Below are 23,127 nucleotides of genomic sequence, written 5' to 3' on the forward strand. Positions count from 1 at the left end.
CCCAGACTTGTAGATTTTTGTGTGCTCCAGCCCCAAGAGGAGGAGGCTCCCCATTGCTAGGGAGGAAACCCTGAGCCTTGGGGGTTTGATCCAGGCAAGCTGGGGGTTGCGTCTGGCCCCTGAGTCTTAGGTGAGTCTAAAGTAACAGGGAAGCTGAGTGGGGTTTGTGGGAGTGACTCCCGGGTGTGAGTTAACAGGTATGGTGTTCCCACTGGGTCCCTGCCCCATGAAGGGAATGTCTAACAGGGTTGTGAAATCCTGGGCTGAATTAGCATGGAATGGGTTGGGTCTCACAGGTCAAATGGGTAATTCTCTAAACAGCAGCACTCTGCCTCCATCAGGGAATGGTATGGCAGGAAGCATCTCCCCTTACCAAAGCAGGTACCCGCCAAGGTTCTGGTTGGAACACCTCCCTACAGGGCCTCTGCTCACCGGGAGCAGTTGTGGCTGAGGAAGGATCCGATCATTTATTTCCCTTCCAGCCAGACGGCTGAGTGATCATCACCCACTTGTGACTGTCACATTTGCCCTTTGGAGATGACCTTGTTTCCCAAGGTTGCGAGGGGCCTGATTAGGAGGTATCCCTCAAATCAATGAAATGGGAATGTGTTTAAGTGGAGCTGGTTCAGGAGACTTCTTTCCCAAGCTTCTGTCCTGATCAGGGTTCCTCCCTATCCACCGGGGATCCCTTCAGTGGAGATAAGACTCTCTCTGTCTGGACTGCACCAGCGGCAGGGGTCAGAGCTGCCTTGCTTGTACAGGTCCTGTTGAGGCCTTTGTCAGAGGAGGAGGATTGGGAAGCCTCATTTCTAGACTTGAGGGCAGGAGCTGCTGAGCATACATCTGAGCTTCCTGTTGTAGGGGTGACACTTCCTTCCTGCATGGCAGGATAGTTGTCCTGGGGCAGTTGTTACTATTGTCCCTTAGAGGGAAGGTGGCAGAGTTGACAATTGCTCTTTCGTTGAGTGCTGAGAGAACCTGGCCTGCGAGTTGATAATTCATCTGTCTCTGATCTCTTCTCTCCTTCCCTCAACTGTATGTCATGAAGTGAGGAGCTCCTCCCCCTCTGTCTCCTTCCCCGCCCCCCTGTCTGACGCTGGTTCTCTCTCACGCCCCGTGCCCTACGCCCTCCCTCCCCCCTGTGCGGGGCCCTCGTCATGGACGACTCAGAAGTGGAGTCAACTGCCAGCATCCTGGCCTCCGTCAAGGAGCAGGAGGCGCAGTTTGAGAAGCTGACCCGGGCGCTGGAGGAGGAGCGGCGCCACGTCTCGGCGCAGCTGGAGCGCGTCCGGGTCTCCCCGCAGGACGCCAGCCAGACGATGGCCAACGGTACCCTCACCCGCCGGCACCAGGTAAAACCCCCCTTGGAAAGTTGGGCACATGGGGCTTGACAGAGCCCTTTTGGCTGCCCCTGCATGAACTGGGGCAGATTCAGGTGGAGCGTCTGGCTCCTACCAGAGTTGCCCCACAATAGAACAGGTGTCTCCTGCCCTCTCCCAAATGGCACCCCTCAGAGGAGCTATTTCCACACCTAATGGATTTGTGTAACTGCTGTAAAAACTTACCAGGTTCACTGCAGGTCTGGGGGTGTGAGGTAGTATCCCTTGCCCCCTCACTGATGCTTAGAGGGCCCAGCATGTGTTTGAGTGTAAGACTGGTGAGCTGGGGACTGGATTCATGGGTCAGGCTCCATCATGCTGGAGACTTGGGGTGGACCCCCTTCCTGGGGAACCAGGAGCCTCTGGTTCCACTGCCCCTGTGACTAATGAGGCAGAAGGTCCTGGCATTTCTGCTTGCCTGGTATCCTCTCTACAAAACAGGCATCACTTCACTAGCTTAAAGTGCCCACCATAGGGATGTGACAGGCAGAATCCAGGAACCCTCACAGGTGGCTCTCAATGATTCTCTGGGCTCAAGTGAAGCCCCTGCCCACAGAATGTGCTGCTGCACCAATGTAGAGGCAATGCTATGTTTGTTGTCCCCACTGTCACGTTATCTTGACCCCTCCTAATCTTCATTGTATCCACCCCCAGCTTTGTGTTAGGCAGAGCTGTTAGCCCCATTGATCTGGATGGGAAATTGAGACCAAGAGTTCAATTGACTTGGCCATGGTCACACAAGTGCAGTGTCAGAGACCTGGGTTTAGTACCCTACTCTGAAGTTCCTGGCTAGCATCTTCAAATAACGGGTAGTCACAGGGGACAGGGCAAGTGCCAGGAGGGGAGGAGGGAAGAGTCTGCTTGAGTCTCCAGGGCTCCTAACTTGTATTGCCTGCTGCGGTGAATCTGGCTTGATCTTTCTGTTCTTGTGGCTATCGCTCACTTTTGTCTGTTGGGCTTTATTAAGGGGTTGATGTCAAGACCCTTCGGACCCTATTTTAAAGGGCTAGAGGACAGCTGCACTGACTGTGCTGGGCACAAAGGGCTTGGTTATTTGGTTGAGGTTATGGGTGCTACTGAGAAACTTCCCAGGCTCTGCTGGAGTTAGACAAGTGCATGTGTATACTTCAAAAGGGGTGACAGTGCCATGGGCCGTAAGTGGGAGAAGGGAGTGTATGCAAAGATGTTGGAGTGAAAAGCCATTACCCTCTGGTCTGCATTTGACTCCCCACGCTGTTCCCTCTTGTCTCTGTGAGATACTGGGAGGTGGTGTTTGGTGGCCAATGGCTTCCACATCAGAAGATGTGACTTGTGTTGTCTCTTCCCTCTGGGATGAGGATGGGGGTGTGTGTGCCCAGGAGGGGGGCTGGCCCTTCTGACAGGCAGCACATCAGAATAGTCTGGCAGTCTTGTGGGAGCATAGGGATGTCTAGAGGGTGGAGCATTGTAGAAGGCTGCTTATTAAACTCCTCCTGGGGCCTCCTCAGACTGGACTGGACAGGACAGTGGCATCCATCTCCTGCTTGGCTGTGTTGCACAAACCTCTATGGTACTAGGACCAGACTGTGCCACTTTGCGTAGGGGACTGAGACCTTGGGGCATGGAATGGCCCTGGCTGCTCTTAACATCTCTCTGCTGCTAACCTCTGAAGCACTGGAACTGGCTGTTGCTGAGTCTGGAAATCAGACTAGGGTGTGAGGCTGTCGGTACAGTCCTCACAAGGTGGAGTTGGGGCACTAATCTTAAGGGGGCCTGGCCTGGCCTTTCTTGCATTGTCCTGTTGCCTCCAAACATCTGGGGTGATGGGCTAGGAAGCAGCGTAATGAGCTAATGTGGCTTGTTTCAGAACGGCCGTTTCCTGGGCGATGCTGACCTGGAAAGGCAGAAGTTTCCAGATCTGAAACTCAACGGACCACCGGTAAAGGACCCCTGGGAGGAGCTGGTATCTCTTGTTGAGAGGGTGGTATTGCCTTACAAGGGGGCAAGGCCTCAGTTCCAGCCCTCAGTGGCTGGTCTCTTCTTGTGGAAGGGACCCATCTCTCCAAGTGTATCTGGCTAGACTTCCCCACCCCTCTTTGTGCCGTGGTGCATACTTGCCCCTCTGCTGCCACCAAGCTAGCACCAGGGAAGCCTCTCTCCTTTGAGTAGATGCTTTCTGCAGAAAGCCTTCCCCCAAATCCCTGTATTCTAGGCACACCTCCCATTGCATTCCCTGGGCATATGCCCTGTAGTGGCAGCAGGAGCTTGGGGGTGGAGGAAGGGCTTGGCCTGTGTGCCAAAGAACTGGGCTCTGCAGCTGCCACATGTGAACATGGAGGTAGAGGGCAGCAGTAGCATAGACAGTACCTTCCTGAATCCCAGTTACTCCCATTAAAGTGAGAGACCTTCTCTCTGTCCTCAGTTTGGTGTGGATAGATAACGCTAAGGATTCCTGCTACACCCATGTAGTTCTGTCTTCACTCCTCTCAATGAGAATGGAAGACGGAAAACACAGAACAGTCCTCTGAGCTCTGAGATCTTTTATGCGCTATCCCCACATGGGACAGGTCCCTCTCCCAATGAGGGGCCCATGCAATCTTGTCTTCCCTGCATCAAAGGGAGGAGAGCATCCTGCTTGTGCATTCCCCACCCCACTGGCCTGGCTGGCCTTGCTACCAGGCCACTGCTTTCCAGATGGTGCTGCCTGCTGTCCCAGCCTAGCAACAGTGACAATGGGATGTGGGGAGCCTCTGGGGCCAACAAGAGCAGAGGGCAATGACAGGTGACCCACTCAGCCCTTTCCACGACCCACTGGTCAGGTGGGACCCACCCTTTTAGGGACCCATGAGAGAGATTAGTGCAGTCCCTAAGCAAGGAGACAGGGACAAATCAGGAATTTCATGGAAGGTTGTAGGAACTTCTCTTGGTATCGGTCAGGCTAAGGTAACAGATGTACTGTTTCCTGTTGGTGGGATCTGCTGCTATTTGCAATCTGGGCTGACTTGGTTTGGCCTTCCTCACCCCAGGACCGCAGCCACCTCCTGTACAGCACTGTCCCCAGGATGCAGGACCCAGGGCAGATTGTGGAGGAGACATACACCATGGAGGAGGATCCGGAGGGCGCCATGTCGGTTGTGTCAGTGGAGACGTCGGATGATGGGACAACCCGGCGCACAGAGACCACGGTGAGGAACAGTAAAAGGGGACTGTTTTGTGTTCAGTGGTGTTGATTTTGACCTCTCCAAGAGGTTGGTAAGAGGGCATATGCACTAAACTGCATGTGTCTCAAGCATTGTTAATTGAAGCTGGGGAGGAGGACTATGCAGGGAGCATAAGTAGTGCTGTGGGACTGTCCAGGGCTGAGAGAACAGGGAGGTTGGGACGATTAGGGGGCATCCGCAGCTCTGGTACATGTGATCTGAGAACATATCCTTCTACCCACTCTTCAGGTAAAGAAGGTGGTGAAGACTGTGACCACACGGACAGTACAGCAGGTCCCCGTTGGGCCAGATGGGATACCTGTGGAGGGTTCTCCTGTCTCCAACAATTACATCCAGACCATGGACAGGAACTTCCGTAAAAATGGCAACGGGGGGCCTGGCAGCTACATGAGCCAGCCTGGCACTGCCACCCTCCCCCGCAACTATCACTACCCAGATGGCTATGGCCGCCCCTATGAGGACGGCTACCCTGGTAGCGACAACAACTACGGCAGCCTGTCTCGTGTGACCCGTATTGATGAACGTTACCGTCCCTCCATGGATGGCTACCGGGCCCCCAGCCGGCAGGATGTCTATGGTCCCCAGCCACAGGTGCGGGTAGGGGGAAGCAACGTGGACCTGAACCGCTTTCATCCAGAGCCATACGGGCTGGAGGATGACCAGCGCAGCATTGGCTATGAAGACATGGATTATGGGATGATGCCGGACTATGGCACAGCCAGGCGGGCAGGGACTCCTTCGGACCCCCGGCGGCGACTTAGGTAGGAAAGGCAGGCTTTACACACTGTAGCAGATTGCTGGTCCTCTGAGTGTTTTCCCACCCCACTCTTAGTGCTCTGTAATGTGTGGTTCCAACAAAGATGTGGACCTCAATGAGACACCTAGTTACAGCTTGTGTATTTGTTGGGGATGTGGTTAATACTCTAGAATTATCATAGCTGGGACTGTCTAGCTGACTCTAAAAATTATGCAGTTGCAGCATTTTACCTCCTACACAGCAAGGAGTTCTACAGAGTTGTGGTGCGCTGTCTGGAGGCTTTTGTTTTGGACATACCGTCTCTTGATAGCATGCTCCATGGCTTTGTCGGTGGGCAAAGTTTAGCGAGGAGAAAAGGACTCCTTTTGAATCCTAAGGCTTCTTGTTCTCCGTCCCTCCCCCTTGCATTGTCAAGATGCTCTTTGCCAGTTTGGCAGAGGTTTCTGTTCCTGTAAGCCTGGCCCTATAATCTGGGTCTATTTGGGTTGTACAAAATAATAGGAAAGGCTGCATTTTGGTGGTTCATGCAGTGACGTGATAGCGTAACAGCGGTGAATCGGGTGTTGCTGTGCATTGAAGCAAAGTCCCAGAACTCTTCTCAGTGTGGCATTGGTTTAAACTTGCAGCTACTACTGAGCTGGGACACTGGGATTGTAGCCCAAGCTTTCAGGCTGGAGGGAGGATTGATTCCTGGGCAGACAGCTGACTTGAGGTTCACTGCCCTTGAAGAAACATCATGTGTGTGGGGGAGAAGCTGACAAATCTGACAACAGCAGTTGGTTCCACTGTGTCTTGGGCAGATCAGTCACTTCCCTAGCTGATTAGGCAAGTAGATCTTTGACTGGATGCCTGCAGTCTAGGTTCCTGTAAAAGTATGTCACGGCTACTTCTGTGACGCTGTGGTTTCCTAGGAGGGCTGCTGAGGTACTGTTACACAAAATAAACTGAGGAGCCAGTGTGAGGAAGGGAGCCAGACAGGGACGTCCCAACAGGAAGTTGTTGCCTACACCTTGATAGTACACACTAGAACATCTAATACTTAGTAAGGATATTAAGTATTGTGTAATTGACTAATCGAGTAGTTGATGCATTTTTGCATTGCCTATTTGATTAGTTGATAGGGTGGCACTGCCCCCTTTGACGCAGCGGCATTTCAAAGTGGCAGCAACGCATGGAGCCCAGGACCCCAGGCTTTGCAGTACCTCCCCTTTTTTCTCCCCTCTTGCTGCCTCTATCTGATAGAGAGAGGTAGCAAGGTGGGGAGAAGCAACTAGTCAACTATCCTGTTGACTATCTGATAGTCCACTAGTCCTTAACATCCCTAGTGCGTACAAGGGTCTTGGCGCGTGTTTTTTTTTTTTTTTGCTGAGCTCTATATTTACATGGTACTTTGGTGCTGTTGTGTGTCTGACGGGGACTGAGCCCCAAAGCTGAACGCTTAGTAAAATTCCTAACGTGCTTGTTGCTGTAGACTTGTTCCTTGTAGAGATTGGAAATGTACAGGTAAAAGGGGTTAACTGTATGCTGAGCCAGGCCTCTTTCTCTTAGCCCTGAAGGTCATTTAGCTCTGTCTCTGGGCTGCCAAGAGAAGTGAATTCCAAAGGCTGGAAGCCATGCCACTCAGCACAGGAGGGATCAAACTTGCCAGTCCTAAGTCTGGACTGGGGATGAAGAATCTGTCCTGAGTAATCTGGTCTGCAGCCATTGCAAACTCTGGCATGTTGATGTGTTCTGGGATTGCTGCAGCACCTCCAAAGGAGACTCGGGCCCCCTGATGGCATCAGGCAGACACCAAACAGGAAGGGGAACTAGAGAAGCTCTGAGGCAGGCTCTGGGGCGAGTCTCGTAGCACAGCCCCCTGGGCTCCCATTTGGGAAAGATGGAATTCGCTCACTGACTTGCTCAATGGCAGTATGCTGGCAGCCAGCAGTACTGTCTTCACTGGTGTCAGACTGTCTGCAGAATCAGTGTGGCTGCCCAGCCTTTATCCTCCAGCTCCCGAGCTGTGAAACACTGTTTTAGTCAGGGATAGGCTGATAAGAATCACAGAAATCCATGGAATCCAAGCAGTGTTGGAGTTGGCTCATCACCACTATCTCAATTACCTTTCTGTCTCGAATCTCCCAGTTTTGGGGATAATACTCAGCAAGATTAACAACCCCAAGATGTTTGTATTGAGCAAGATCCTAACCCATACTTACTTCAGGAGGGCAATTTGCCAAGCACTCTTAGAAGGGAGTCTTTAACAACACATCCCCCACCCCCAGTGTCTGTACTGGCTATAATCAGCCATGAAGGACAAGGGTCCATTTCTCGTGTCTAGTTGCAACTTGCTAAGCACGTACAAAACCTCAGGCGGCAAAACTGAATAAGATCAAAGCACTGTAGATGATCAGTTCTTTCCTCCTTCGCTTTCCCATGGAAATGCTTGGATTGTCCCAGAGTGTGGCCTTTCACTGTAACGAGGCATTCAGAACTTCTCTGATGCAGCCTAGCTTAGGGTGAATGCTTAATACTCATCCAAACTGGATATAGCAGATGTAACAATCAAGGAGTACTCCACCATGGCGTAGTAAGAAACGGTCTGCAGCGTGGCTTGTTACTGAGCTCATGTCTTGTGCTGCTAGAGGTTCAGATGTCTGTCAAACTACAGAGGCAACGTGGCAGTCAATCTGTACACCCTGTCACCAAGGCATGTGGCTATGGAGCACTGAATTGCAGTGTAACCACTAATGGTGGCGAAGCAGCAAAATCACCATTGGCGAGTTCTGGCTCAATCAAAGTGGATTGTAAGGGTGACTCTCAAACAGAATTGCCACTTCAACAGGCGTAACTAGTCGGACATGAAGCTGCACTGCTGATCAGACAGTTACTCGATGTAGCTAATACCGATCCAGCATGCTCACCATTGGGAGGAGTCAGATACTCAGAACTAGACGTCATGGCACTTCTTATACCAGGCTGTTACTATTTGGCATGGAATTCCATCTAAGTAAGAGGTGGCATCTAGGAATTCGGGTAGCCTATAGTTACTTTTATCCCAAGGGGAGACCCATTCCACCTGGTGAGTGGGCATGTCCTATGCTTGATCAGATGCAAAGAGACAGCTTCACAATCGAGCAACCTTGCCTTTAGGCAAAGTTGGCAACCTAGCTAAGGAATTTTCTCTGTTAAAAGTTCTGCAGGCATAGCTATACTGGTAAACTGTCCTAATGTAGTGCAGCTTCTACAGTATGGCAGTCTATGATGGTTTCTGCTGCATAGCTTACACTAGTACTGACAAACTACTGGCATAAAAGTTCGTGTCAGAATAGGTATGTCTATTAGTGCTTATGCTGATATTAGTGTGCTGGTATGTTTCAGTTCTCGTCCACAGCTATTTATCCAGAGGGCTCAGTAAAACACCTGTCTGAACACAGCATTGTGTGGGTATTGCACATGCAAGGCATTTTAACAGCCTTATTCAGTGCCTTTTTTTTAAGACTGGCTTTATTTTTAAACTGGCCTTCTGATCTCTGCTGACCAAGTTACAAATGTGCAAAACATTTTTGTCCAGCGTGTGTGGTGGCATAGCTTTTCTGTCCTCGTGGTAAAAGGGCGAGCAAGTAGGATCTCTTTGTGGCTGGAATGGTAAATTTAACAATCACATTGTAGGAATTGAAACAAATCTGATGCAGTTGAAAGCGTTAACAGAATGGACTCATCAGCATGTGCTGTTTTTCTTTCTTTGTCTGCATCCAGCAAAGAGTGATATTAGCTGGTTAGTGCCACAGGACTATTTGTCACTTTTAAAGTTGCAGACTAACATGACTACCCCTCTGAGATTTACTAAGCTGGTTGGTATTGCTCCTGGTGCCCTGTTGTGCTAGGCACCATATGTACAGTAAGGACAGCCCCTGCCTCAGAGCATGCATCCCTAAACCGAGAGTCAGTATGAGAAGTCCTTTTCTTCTTCCACTCTGCAGAAGATGGAATAGCCCAGATGTGCAGACTTGGACAGCATGACTGTGTCTGTCAGAGCTAGGAACTGACATGAAATCTCAAGAGTCTTAGTTCAATGCTAGAACTACAAGCTGACATTCCTGTAGGCTTTTCCCTTGCTAATCCCCATGCTGCAACACAGTCATTTTTGTTTTGTGTTGCATTAGCATCTAGGCCGGGCTCAGAGCCCCCTTCTATTCAGGGAGAAAAATGGCTTTTTAAGTCTTCACCACCCCAGGTCACATGGGTGACCACTTTAAAATTCATTACATGGAAAATATCTGGCCTGATATGGCTTCCCAAAGCATTTTTTCAAAAGCAGTTTTGCACTTGAGCTGTGCGTGTTGGTATTTTCAACATCACTAACAGCTTCTGGGCAAAGGGAGGGACTTGCTGTCTTGAAATATATTGTATCCATAGGAATTCCCCTTGGAATCTGACTCAGCTACCTAACAGGAGTCTGTACCCATCAAATGAGTCTGTAATAGTTCTCTTTACATGAAAAGCTTAGGACCAGCCTGGCTGAGGCTCTGGAGAATAATCAATAGAAGTGATCCTTCCCTAGGGTGGGGAGAGCAAGCTTGATGACCTAATAAATTGTTTCCGGCTCCTAATTTCTCATGATTTACATTGGTGGCACCAGCTTGCCCTCTAGTGGCCAGAGGCTAGAACTGTTCAGGCCCTTCTCTGCCTGATGGGAAAACAGAGCTGCGGCTTGTGTTAGTTTTAGGTCTGAGGGTAATCTCAGCATGCTAGTGGAGTATCCAGAGGCCCAGCTGAGATCAGGGCTTTGTCAGGCAATGTAAGTTGCTGCCTCAAAGGACGGAGTAGCTGCAGTCGCCCAGGGCACTGCATCCCCTTATGGAACATTTCTCTGCTCAGGCAAAGGAAGCTCCTTCCATCACATGGCTTGGGTTGAAGGGCTGGGAGGAAAGAGGGTATGGACCTGGCTGGCCACAGTCAAGCTTCTAACAGACAGAACCCTACATCTGACCCTCTTAACTAAGATTGTCAGTGGAGAAGGTTCATTGTCAAGGCCAAGCACCAGGAAGACAGAATTGCCCTTCTGAGGAGGGAAGGGGCTCTCTAGTCCGGGGGGGCCTATGTTGGAGGATGTTGATACTCTCTGTGCACAGGCATGTGTTCCCCAGGTTTTGGAGTTCTAGTCTTTCAATGTATCTTTTCTTGGTAACCCCTCTGATTCTCTTTCCCAGCATTAGGGGCTGAAGGCTGAGGTGTGCTCTTCATGGAGTTCATGCTCTGTTCCCCTTTCTGTCCCACTCCCCTCTGCAGGAGTTATGAGGATATGCTGGTGGATGAGGTGGCCCCTGATCAGTACTATTGGGCCCCACTGGCCCAGCATGAGCGGGGCAGCCTGGCGAGCCTGGACAGCCTGCGGAAGGGAGGGCCTTTGCCAGCCAACTGGCGCCAGCCAGAGCTGCCGGAGGTGATTGCTATGCTGAGCTTCCGGCTGGATGCGGTGAAATCCAACGCAGCGGCCTACCTGCAGCACCTGTGCTACCGCAATGACAAAGTGAAGACGGAAGTGCGCAAGCTAAAGGGCATCCCGGTGCTGGTGGGGCTGCTGGACCACCCCAAGAAGGAGGTGCACTACGGGGCTTGTGGGGCACTCAAGAACATCTCCTTTGGCCGAGACCAGGACAACAAGATTGCCATCAAGAACTGCGATGGCGTTCCCGCCCTGGTGCGGCTGCTGCGCAAAGCTCGTGACATGGATCTCACTGAGGTCATCACAGGTAATGGGCGGGCTGGTAAATGTGTCCGGGGAAGGGGACCCACATAGTACCTTGGTCTCACTGGCTGCATTTGCTCCGGCCTAGGGACATTGTGGAACCTCTCCTCGCATGACTCAATAAAGATGGCCATTGTGGACCACGCCCTGCACGCCCTCACTGACGAGGTCATCATCCCGCGCTCTGGCTGGGAACGAGAGCCCAACGAGGACTCCAAGCCACGCCACATAGAGTGGGAGTTGGTGCTCACCAACACAGCTGGCTGCCTTAGGTACGCAGGAGAGCCAACAGGAAGGTGGTGTCTGACCTGTGGGCACCACTGGCTGAGCTTGTGCTGTACCTGGAATCCCCCCCCCACTCCGGGGTGGGAAGCAGGTGGCTGCTGCTTCACCATAACTCTTTAGGAGAGAGGAGATTTCTAGACACGGTATCTTGGACAACTAGAAGTAGAACTTGGTGGTGGGAAGATGTTCTCTCTAATGCATGATTAGTCCCTGGTGTGCCTCTTATGGCTTGTCTAGTTCAGCCCTTCTGTCAGACAAGTAGGGGTTGGGTGGTTCAGCTTGGCGGGGAGCAGGAACATAGTTAGAACCATCTATCTAATCCTTCCACTCTGAGGTGCAGCTACTATGGCCGTCTCGCCCTCCAACACTCTCCTCCCCTTTAGGAACGTGAGCTCGGAGCGGAGCGAGGCTCGTCGAAAACTGCGCGAGTGCGACGGGTTGGTGGATGCCCTGATATACATAGTCCAGTCAGAGATTGGCCAGAAAGACTGCAACAGCAAGGTAATGGAGCAATGCTGCCCCATCCCTAGCAGGCAGGAGACTGCTCTGGGGCCAAAGCAGTGCTTGTGCATCTGGCTCTGCTTTCGTTTGACGGTGTTGGCAGTAAGATGTAGTCCTGACCTGCCTTCAGTCACTGCTTTTACTGCTTGTGACTTCTTCCTCCTCTTCGGCATCAGCTCCCTTCTAGGACTGGGAGTGAAGGAGAGACCCTGGAGCCTTTGGGTGGGGGCAGGGCTGAAGGGAGGGGCAATTTCAGATGGTTTGAACTTGGACTGATCTTCCCGTGCTCAGAAGTAGAGGCTGCTCTGCCTTAAGTGTGTCCAAGTGCTGGTCTTCAGTAGGGCTGTTAAAAAGCGGTTAATTAGGTAACTGTTAAATATCTTAGTGGTTACACACTGCGGGCTGTGCAGTATAAAGCTTCTACTGCAGAGCCCACAGCACAGCTGGTTCCCCAGGAGTGGGGCTGGCAGCCCATGTGTGCCGGGAGCCAGCTCCCGGACCCACTCCTGGGGAACCAGCTGTACTGCAGGCTCTGCAGTATGAACTTCATGCTGCAACGCGGGGTGACAGCAGACTTCCTGGGAGCAGGGCTGGTAGCCAACACATAACTGATCAGCTCATGCTGCTTGGTTAACTATTTAAACGGTTACACTAGAACATCCCTAGTCCTTGGGTTGGCCATGGAGCGCCTGGTGCCCAGAGCAAAGCACATTCTAAGGACTGAGCAATGGGGCGAGGCTCTGAAGTTTGGGCGGGGAGGCAGCATTGGAATTACCTTAAGCGGTGGCCTGAAGCATGGAAGTGTTGGACCTAAGCCAGGTGACAATTGTCCCTTCCACTCTGTGACCTCTGAGCTGTAACACTATCCCTTTTATGGCTCAAGTATCCGGTGACCAGTAAACCAGGTGTGTCTCATTGTGAATGACACTCCCATCTCCCCCACTTCAGTTGGTGGAGAACTGTGTCTGCCTGCTGCGGAACCTGTCGTACCAAGTTCACCGTGAGATCCCGCATGCCGAGCGCTACCAGGAGACTCCCCTTAACCCTGCCAGCAATTCTGGGCCCCATGCTGCCAGCTGCTTTGGTGCCAAGAAAGGCAAAGGTATGACAGGGAGCCTGCTCTTCCATTCCTCTTTGGTGGGAGGGAAAAGGGGAAGAGGATGAGGCCTGCTCCATCATGCTTGAACAGTATCAAGCAAGATGGTTCAATCACTGCTTTCCCCAAGACCTCTTGTGATAGCGGTGAGACAGCTCTGCCTGCATCTCTAGCTCTTGGTGTTCAGGGCCCTGTGTTAGGTTGATGTGCTGTGTTGGCATGGAAGTGATGAAAGGATCGCCACTAACTTCAGGCTTTTCCCATCTCCCTTTTTTCCCTTCTCCTTGCTTTCCTGCCAAACCACCCTGCGATCCTGTTGGCATCTGTCTTCTCCTGCTTCCTCTCTCTCCTGTCCTTCTCTCCGCTTCGCCCATAGACGAGTGGTTCTCCAAAGGTGAGTATGCGCTTGTCTTTTCCCTCTTATGGTGGTTTGTTGGGTTCTGTCCTTTGCCCCCTTCCCAATGGTGCATGTGGGGTGGAGGTTCACAGCACTGGCTAAGGAAGAAATGCCCCAACTATGGCCACAGTACTGCTGGGTTTATTCTGATTCGCTTATTAATTGGAGCAAGTGTAATGAAGAATTGGGCAGGGAGGAGATGGAATAAGCTATGCTAATATCTTGTATTCACTGCTCTTACTCTTGTTTGAAGGTAAAAAACCTCTAGAAGAGCCTGGTACTGATGCAGTGGACTTTCCCAAAAGAACAAGCCCTGCAAAAGGTATACTTCCCAGTGCATTTGCTCTACCTTGCTCTCCTCCCCCAGCTCCTGGTAATCTTCTTAAGCTCCTTAAATGAAAGCCAGTTAAATCAAGATTCGTATCTCCACCCTTTGTAAAACAATTACACTAAAATAAATGCTGCCTAGTGTAATAGTCATCACATATGTGACTTCTGGGAAGAGCCACTCTTTCTTGGCTTATAAGAGAAGATGGTGCAGTGGCTGGGCACTAGCGTAGGACTTGGGGTCAATTTCTTGCTGCACCACACTGGTGACCTTGGGAAGGTAACGGCCTCAGCTCCCAGCCTGCACAGGGATAACAGCACTTCCCTGCTTCACCAGGAGTGTTGAACATAAGTACATTCTGAGGTGCTCAGATACTATGGTGATTTGGGTGGTGGGGGCGGGTAGATGAGCACCAACGGTGCCTGGAGCCACACATGACCTAGCCAAGTTAAGGGCTATACTAGGCATACCTTTGTCATGACAATGTTCCGGTAGCTACTGTTTAAAATTAAACTTTCCTGCTGTGCACAATAATTGCAGCAGTGGTATTGGCAGATGTCCCGGTGTCTCTAGAAACCAGGAAGATTCTGTGTAAACATTACATCTTTTGTAAAATAAAAAGTGAACACTAAACTCTAGGAGCTGCAGGCATTCAGGACTGTCTGGGAAAGGTATGGGGTTTGAAACCCTCGGAACGAAATCTTTCTCATCTCAATTTTTTTTTGGTTAAAAAATTTTGATTTTTTGTTTGTTTTTTTTTTCCTTCCTGTCTCCCACTGGAGAATGGGGCTGTGGAGAAATAAACCTGAACTTTATTTCTGAGAATTCATAAATAACTTGGAGGAACTTTTGGCTTTCAAAAAGGCCATTTTTAGAATGAATTTTTTCAGTGACACTCTAACAGCTCTACTTCAAAGTGACGTGTGCTCATGAGAGTGCATCATACTCAAACAGTGGGCAGACAAGTCTTTCAGTAAAGCACTTTGCAGGATTAGAGACAGACACCTCTGTCTGATCTCATCATGTGGCTGTCACTGCAACTTCAGGGCTTCCAGCTGAGCTGGTTTGAAGACCTATTATGTGCAGTTGTGGCTGTATGTGGAGCACTGAAGTGTCCCATGTGTAGGTGGGAAAGGATCCTGTAAACATTAGTTGCCTGAACTAGTTCTGTAGGTGCTAAGTATCTACCAGTGATGAGGGTTGCATCATCTCTGTTCCCCCTGTACCAAGCCATTGTTGTGGCCCGACCAAATGTAGGGATTATCTTAGCAGCAAAAAGACAGTCATGCCACTGCATTGATGGAAGTAACTATCTGGGCTAGTGCAGGAGTGCCAGTTGTCTGGATTTCTAGTGCTATGGGGCATTGGTTAAAAACAAAATTGGTTTTGCTCTAGTTCTAGTCATAAGGAGAGAGGCAAAACATGTTCTTTATATCAGTTGTGTAACATATTTGATAGCTAAGAATAAATAATGGCATACTTAATGAACCTCTCAAATAACCCCTACCTGTTATTCCGTCACATTTTCTAGGGTATGAGCTCCTCTTCCAACCAGAAGTAGTTCGGATATATATCTCGCTGCTGAAGGAGAGCAAAACCCCTGCTATCCTAGAGGCCTCAGCAGGAGCCATCCAGAACCTATGTGCTGGTCGCTGGACGGTGAGTCACAGCCAGAGAGAGACTGGAAATCTGATATTTAAAAATGCAGAGAGACTGAAGCCTTGAATCTGGGTGGGGTTAGGGCACATCAGAAAGGAGGGATCATCCATCCAGTACTGGCATAGAGGAACCAGGCACCTCAGTTTTAATCTTGTAGCTAGGACCCCATATGGGGAAACTAAACTGAAGCTACTCAGTAGCACAGGCAGAAAATGGACAGTGTTTCTTGAATGTCAAACTGTAAGTTCTCGTCTGTGTTTTGTACAGTGTAACTTATGCTTTCCAGCATTACCGTGATGACAAAGCAGCTGTAGGAACCATGTCCCACTCCCCAACTCATCATGGATCCAACCACAAGTCAAGACATTGGAGAGCATTTAATTCTAATCGTAGCACATACCCCTGCCTCTGGAGCCATGCCTGGGCACTCCTTCAGCATAAATGCTGCCGAGTCCCCTTCTGCCCAGTATCTCCAGCTATCTGTGCCCTAGGCATAAACTCTCTGAATAATTAGCATGCAATCTGGGTGGTTGTGCAAGCCAGTGATGGGCTTTCTGAGGTTAAGCCTCATGCAGGAGTGCTGAGCAGCTCCTACTGTAGGAGGAGAGAGATAGAAGATTGGAACAGAGGATTATGTTGCAGGGAAGACCAATCCGGAGCTCTGATTTTACTGTCCCACAAAAGGGTCCTTAGTGTTTTATTGGCGTTCCACAGTTATCCGATGCCAAAGGCCAGCTAATAGTTACTTGTGCCTTTGAAGCAGCATCTTGCATGTGCTACGCAAGCTGTCAGAATAACATGACTTATTGTGGCCCTACCTTCTTGGGAAGCCTCTGATTTTCCTTTTTTGTGTGTGTAAGTCAACCCTCCATTAAACACAACTTTCTCTAGTGGCTGGCAGGGTTGCCCGTAACCACGTAGTAGATTGTATTCTGGCTCAAAGTCTCTGGGACAGAAACTGCCCTTGCCCCATGCCTGACACACTGGACTCCTGAGTTGGTTGAGGCTTCCACCATGCTCCTGCAATACAAATGTCAGTCAGTGGCCTCTCCCGTGATGGATCCTTCTCTGTGGCCGCACTGGCTGGCTGTGTCAGATGAAGGTGTGAGAAGTGCTGTCATGGACAACACTTAATGGCTGGTCCCATAGGCAGTTTCTTCCTTACCCTGTGCAGTAAGTCCATGGCACGTGCTCTGAAGTAGGACACAACTTGCCCTTCTATCTTAGTGGTACTTGCAGCACGGCTCTGGTTCCTGTGTTGTATCTGGACAAGGAGTTAATTTTGTGCTATTAAGTCTATCAAGGCAGAACCTGGCCTCTCCTGTGCTGTACTACTAGTTTCCAGACCCGGGGTAGGCGGTGTGTCTGCTGTGGTGACTCAGCCATTATATGAGCCTCTTATTCATTCTCCTGAATGAGAATAACCACCTAGCCCAGGTACTCCATGGACAGCCTGAAGCACACAGTTAATACCACAGCAGAACAGAATAGTTTCTTGTTAGAGGACACTTCTCACCTCAGTGACATCTCATGTTGTGGATGTTTGGCTGGGATGATTCCCATGCTCCTGCTGGGGAGGACCCTCCTTGCATGATAGGGGGGTGGAGAGTGGCTCAGTAGAAGCAGGATTCAGGTTGGATGTCAGCAATAGAGATGCAAGGGGGGGCGGGCATAATGCCATCAGACTGTGGACCCCTCTCACCTGCCTTCTCTGTAAGTCTGTGGCACTTTGCTCTTGTCCCCCTGCAGTATGGCCGGTACATCCGTTCAGCACTGCGCCAGGAGAAGGGGCTCTCCGCTATTGCCGACCTCCTGACTGACGAGAGTGAGCGGGTTGTGAAAGCAGCATCTGGAGCCCTGCGCAACCTCGCAGTGGATTCCCGCAACAAAGAGCTGATAGGTAAGAACTGTGAAGGTGATGCCTACTCTGTAGCTGCTGCTCTTCTCTCTCTCTACTTCCCCCCTCCCCCCCACACTTTGCTATACGAAAAAGACCATAGCTTGTCTCTGCATCAGCCCAGAGCTAGCTCTTGCTCTCTTCTCTTGCCACCCAAAAGGTACTGTGATGCCCATTGTTCCTGTGGAAACTGCACACTTCTATTTCGCCCCTTCACTTAACTACGTCTAACATAAGATGGGAGCTGTGCTCTGTGTCAGAAGCTGGGAATGGTGACCGGATGGCTCACTTGACGATTCCCTGTTCTGCATTCTCTCTGGGGCATCTGGTGTTGGTCATTGTTGGAGGACAGGATACTGTCAAACTCTAAATGGGCCTTTGGTCTGACCCAGTTTGGCCGTTCTTATGTTCATTCTTCTGCACTGTGCCTCCATTAAGCTATGGGGAGGGAGAGAGGCTTCAAACTACTAATGGTTTAACACTTTTGTCCATTCATCCTCTTGATCCCTCTTGTGTGGCTCCACCAATTAATCTCTGCTCACACCTTCTGATCCATTGTGACTGACTCTCCCTCCTGCCCCCACTCCAGGTAAACATGCAATCCCAAACCTAGTGAAGAATCTGCCAGGTGGGCAGCAAACCCCAGCCAAGAACCTGTCTGAGGACACGGTGGTATCGATCCTGAATACAATCAATGAGGTCATTGTGGACAACCTAGAGGCAGCAAAAAAACTGAGGGAGACTCAGGGCATTGAGAAGCTGGTGCTGATCAACAAATCAGGGTAGGTGTGTCCCAGGGGGCAGGGGAAAGGGGTGCTGGAATCTCACTTCCTGCCCTTTCTCCCCACCCCATCTGCTCATGCATCACTGAAGGGGGATTGGATATTAACCCATACTGCATCTTCATGTCATTGTCTTGCTTTTTTCAGGAACCGATCAGAGAGGGAAGTCAGAGCTGCTGCCCTAGTCCTGCAGACAATCTGGGGGTATAAGGAACTGCGGAAGCCACTGGAGAAGGAAGGATGGAAGAAATCTGACTTCCAGGTACCTGATGTGACTGAGAAGCTCTTTAATAGGGGTCATTTAGCTCTCAGAAGGTGGAGAGAGAAGGTTCCTGTTCGAGGAGTGGATCTCCACTGGACCCTTTAGCACCTATCTAATAATGCTTCATGTTTAGACTCCTTCTCTGTGGTGGCTGAGCAAGGGACAGTTTGGGCTGGCCTTGCCCTCCTGGTGGGTCAGGATCCCAAATGTGTTGCTATGAAATCCTGGGGAGGAAGGCTTTCCTGTGGCTAACACACTGGCATGGTACTCTGGACATCTGGGTTCAGTTTCACAGATGTTCGTGTGTGACCATGGGCAAGTCATGTGGTGCCAGCTACTCAGAGTGTAGCAGCTGCTATTCATAAGGAGGCTGGCAAGGTTCTTGTTTTTCAATAGATACTGTTGGGTGCTGCCTCTGTGCTCTCTGGACAGCCTGGCTACTTCTTGAGGAGCTGATCTTAAAATTCTTGCTTTAATTCCCATTTGACAGATGGGGATGGGCTGTTCCTGCCTTTCCAGGCATCTTTCGTGAGATGAGCATCTGTATCTGAGCATCTGATACTGGATCCCATGTGCACATGCAGGCGTCTATATGACATGAATCTTTCCTCTAGACAAACTGCTATTCTCTCAACTCCTTGTAGAAGTTGTGTTGGCCAGGTCAAATCTGGTCTTCCCCTGCACATTGAACCTCTCGCTGGCCAGCAACTTTGAGGTTCCAGTGTACATGCCATTGCCCTGCCATGGGCTTTACCGCTAGGGCTTCGGCCGCTAGAGGGCAGCACATGTGGCTCAGTCCAGCAACATCAGAATCTGAGCTCCTGCTAAACAGACCTGCGGAACTTGGTGCGGGGGCTAAGGGACCTATATATGTGTGATCTAGCATCAGGGATGTGTGGGGTCATGGATGTTACAGGCCCCTCTCCTGTTTCAGGTGAATCTAAACAATGCCTCTCGGAACCAGGGAGGTAACTCATTCGATGACAGCACCTTGCCACTCATTGACAGGAACCAAAAAGCAGGTAGGTCACACTGCCCCCTGTAGACAGCCATGCAGTACTTCCACGTTGGTGAAGGGGAGAATGTCCAGCAGCACTCCTTCCCCCTCAGTCCAGTTATGCCTGCTGGCTCAGTATGTTCAGAGGGCTTCAGTTGCTCTTGCTGCAAATACTGTTGTCTGGTGTGCTTAGTGGGCTCCCCGGGCTCAGAGCTGCCTCTCGCCTCACTCTTGGTAGTTCACAGGGAGCTGTTTGATAGTGAGTCTGTGCTGCAAATGTAACTTTGTTCAGTCTAACTCCTGAATTTAACGGTCTTTTATAAAGGCCCTATTGCAGGGTGGTCACATTTATTTGCCCTCCATGCCGCATACAACAATCTGCAGAAGAGCCAAGGGCAGTCCTGCCAGGGCTCAGGGCTTGACTCGTTGGAGGTGCCCGATGAAGCTCAAGACTTCAGTCCACTCATGTTAAAACCTCAAGCCCTAGCAAACACACCTTGCTGGGCAGAAACTCCAAAACTGAGTAGAAGCCCATACCCTCCCATTCTGTTGCAAGGCAGCAGTTCTGAGCATGCTTCTTCTCTCCAGCCCCCCCCCACTCCAGTTCTGGTAGGTAGAAAATGAGGGCAGCAGGGTACCCAAGTTGCATGTGACTCATGAGCCACAGTCTGCCTGCCTATGCCCTATAGCATCTTGAACTGGGTTTGTGAGCCAGCTAACTTCTCCAAAATGAAGTGCCTGCCTGGGTGTGCTTGAAACATGAACCAGCTTCTCTGCTGCCCGAAGGTTGCCTGGTAGGGTGAGTAACCTGCAGGTCTGGTGTCTGAAACACCCATCTTCTCTCTCTAGATAAGAAATCCTCCCGAGAGGAGATCCAGATGAGCAACATGGGACCAGGTAGGAAACTGGCACATGCACGCAGATGAAAGCTCATGGTTATCTGTGGGAGGGCAGGAGTGACTCTGATCTAAGCAGCAGGATGTGTTTGAGGCAGGTGCAAACCCTGGAATGGGAGGAAATGTACAAAGGATAGGGAAGGTTGTTTTTTTAAATAGCTCTTGGCCTCATGAAGCCAGTTGTGCCTGTTTAAGCTCACAGCTGCTGTGCGGAGGGGTTGGTCTCACTTGTCCAATGTCCTCCTGACCCAGAGAACAACTACTCTACACTGGACACGAGAGACCACAACAGAACCCTAGACCGGTCTGGAGACCTGGGTGATGTGGAGCCACTGAAGGGAGCACCGCTGATGGTAAGACTTGCTCGAATGTGTCTTTAGTCCCCAGCTGTGCTTACTGGGATCCCATAAACCTGGGCTTGGTAGGGAGGGAAGGCTCAGGACAGGTAAACGAAGAGAGATACTTGTTGGCCTCTGTGTTAGACAGTGCGACGAAAACCTGGGCTTTATCAGCTGACTCTGCTTTTCTGCTCTGCCCCATCTTCTGCCTGAACAGTCCCAGTCTTCTCTCCCCCCCTCCATCCCCAGTATCCAAGTTCAGCCTCCCCCTCTCCCTTCCTGTCTCTTGCATCCTTCCCCACACCCTACTAACAATGTGTGTCTGCAGGAGGAGGAAGGGCAGGAATCCCTGCATGAGGAGGATGATGACTCATTGGCTTATCCCCCTATGGTATGTCCCAGACTCCCTCTGAGTCTCCTGCTCCAGGGAGCTGGAGGATAAACTTCTGGGGCAATCCCGTGGTGCTTGGCCAGTCAAATCATCCTCGATTCCAGATCCCAATCACTTGCTGATCCGTGACCATAATCGTACCTTGATTTGTTTTGCTTGGTGTGCATTGTGCTCCTGCTTGGCAGCAACTCTCCACACCCCCACACCCTGATGCTGACCTGTTCTCCTCTCTCTCCACAGCAGAAGATCTAGTCTCCTCCCTGCCTCCGCTCAGTTTGGGTTTTAGTATGTTATATACAACTCTTAGTGGTGGAATGGACTGATTTTTTTTACCTTACTTTTGCTGGACTGTTTGTGCCAACTACCCAGCCAAATGATTGGCCCTCTGCACCCTTTCTGCCTGGAAGTGGGGGACATCTGGACAGGGCCCCCTCCCTCCCTTCTGTAGATGGCTGCACCTTGATCCTTGGACGCCTTTTATCTTTCCTTCCAAGAGCAACTCCTGCAGACCAAATACTTCTGATGACTCTCACTGGAGCGGCTAAGGCAGACTCTCTTCAAGGAACTCCTCCTCTGACACTACCAGCTCCTGTAGCACTCAGAGCACACAGTGGATCTCAGTGGAGCCCTGTTGTACCAGGACTACTTTCTCCTTTAAGAGACATCCGCTCTGCTTGTGGAGGCAGGGGTCAAAGGCCACCACCTCCTTCTCTTAGCCTATAGAATATATTTTTGTGTGATCACTTGGCAACAAAGGATGCTGGGAATATGGGGACATTCCAGGCAGTGGTGATGGGAGGGGCAGGGACTGGCAGTTGCTGGGAAGGGGAGGGGGAAAATCATGACTCGTCTCATGATTTGAATGCCAGATGGCTGGGGGGGTGGGGTCTGTCCTGAGTTGACTTAATCTATTTGGTTGGCCTATCCCCTCTTAAATAGGAGGGAGGAGGGCGTGTAAATGGATGTGTGGGGGATGGGGATTGGATCACTTTACTCCCCACTCTTTCATGGGGCCTAGGCGTGAGTGTGTTCATCTAGACAGGTTGTCTGCAGGGGGGAGGAGGTAGTTGAGAGAGGAGCCGGCTTGGGGGAGAGGTTGAGGGGGAGAATCCTGATGGCGCACAGGCAGGGCTGGCTCTCAGATGGGAAAAGGATGTGGGGGGTTCTTTAAGGGATGCATGGATTTGTTAACTGGCCTGAGTCTGAGAGGTGCCATGACTTTAGGATATGCCAGGAGAGGGGGTGATGGATTGGGATGGGTGGGGGTAGGAAGTGAAAACCCCAGCCCAAACACGTCGGGTGAATGCGGCAGTGTCTGTCGGTCTCTCGACATGTGCCTTTCTTTGCCACTGTGAAACAGTTTCTTCCAACTCCATAGGCTCTCTTGCCTTTTAGAGGAGGAGTATGTTTGGATTTAAGGGGTTGGGGATCTCTGACATAGACTAGCTCCTACTCTCCTCCCCACTTGAGATTCTGGCCTTAGTGTGGATAGCTGGATTTCTAGGAATGTTTGGGCAGGGGAGATCAATAGGAGCTCCTCTGTCGTCCTTTAATGCTCACTGGCATGAGGTGGGCAAGGGAGAGCACTGTCGGCCTGCACGGAATGGCCTGCTGAGACAGGAAGCTTCAGGGACTCAGGTGGGAACACCAAGTGGTCCATTCCATTCAGCCAGGTGAAAGGGGGAACCATGGGAGCTCTGATGAAGGGGGTGTGTCTTTGCCTCCCCATGGAAGATATTCCTAGCCCCTCTCCTGTACATAGTGCAACTGGAAGCTTCCCCCTGAGGCCACAAACTGGACCTGGGTTGCTCTAGGTTGTGTACTCAGATGGGATTCTCATCTCGTCCCCCTCCCACTATGCATGCACTACACAAGGGGGGAGGTCTGGGTTGGAAGATCTGTGCCTCTCCAACCCCATCTCTGTCGCTTCCAGCCTCTTTTTCTTGGAAGGGACTGAAGTACAAATCCAAGCTGTCTTTCTGGGGTCTGACTCTTAATGTATGTAAAACACTAATTCCTTTTTTTAATTCCAGATGAACCAAAAACTCCTCCTTTCCCTCAGACTGCTCTAGCGCCTGCAGCGGGGAACCAATAACTATCTTGCTCTCTTCTACACCCCTTGAGCTGGGGTGTGGGGAACCTGTTCTTTGTCTGATTGCTGCGCGCACTCTTGTAATGCTTTTAAAACAAAATGATTTTTTATATAAATAAAAAGTTTTTAAAGTGTG

At 50.7% G+C, this 23,127-nt stretch overlaps 1 protein-coding gene across 7 annotated transcripts in view; it reads left to right on the forward strand.

Moving 5' to 3' along the window:
- CTNND1 (catenin delta 1) overlaps positions 1–23,127 on the forward strand; it is a 47,818-nt gene extending 24,691 nt beyond the window's left edge. For 2 of the 7 annotated variants that reach the window (XM_025182183.3, XM_075928927.2), the window contains 19 exons: positions 1,049–1,352; positions 3,226–3,297; positions 4,385–4,543; positions 4,808–5,340; positions 10,611–11,074; positions 11,159–11,342; positions 11,739–11,856; positions 12,805–12,958; positions 13,329–13,346; positions 13,603–13,671; positions 15,209–15,336; positions 17,086–17,236; positions 17,823–18,015; positions 18,163–18,277; positions 19,212–19,299; positions 20,124–20,171; positions 20,423–20,523; positions 20,837–20,899; positions 21,140–23,127. In XM_025182183.3, the coding sequence (XP_025037968.3) occupies positions 1,158–1,352; positions 3,226–3,297; positions 4,385–4,543; positions 4,808–5,340; positions 10,611–11,074; positions 11,159–11,342; positions 11,739–11,856; positions 12,805–12,958; positions 13,329–13,346; positions 13,603–13,671; positions 15,209–15,336; positions 17,086–17,236; positions 17,823–18,015; positions 18,163–18,277; positions 19,212–19,299; positions 20,124–20,171; positions 20,423–20,523; positions 20,837–20,899; positions 21,140–21,151 (2,865 nt within the window). In that variant the 5' untranslated portion in view covers positions 1,049–1,157 and the 3' untranslated portion in view covers positions 21,152–23,127. The remainder of the gene's footprint in view (positions 1–1,048; positions 1,353–3,225; positions 3,298–4,384; positions 4,544–4,807; positions 5,341–10,610; positions 11,075–11,158; positions 11,343–11,738; positions 11,857–12,804; positions 12,959–13,328; positions 13,347–13,602; positions 13,672–15,208; positions 15,337–17,085; positions 17,237–17,822; positions 18,016–18,162; positions 18,278–19,211; positions 19,300–20,123; positions 20,172–20,422; positions 20,524–20,836; positions 20,900–21,139) is intronic. The other 5 variants (XM_025182192.3, XM_014571027.4, XM_014571032.4 and 2 more) reach the window with 5 other exon arrangements.

The sequence above is a fragment of the Pelodiscus sinensis genome, chromosome 5 (genome assembly GCF_052426305.1).
Source record: "Pelodiscus sinensis isolate ZL-2025 chromosome 5, ASM5242630v1, whole genome shotgun sequence".
NCBI lineage: Eukaryota > Metazoa > Chordata > Testudines > Trionychidae > Pelodiscus > Pelodiscus sinensis.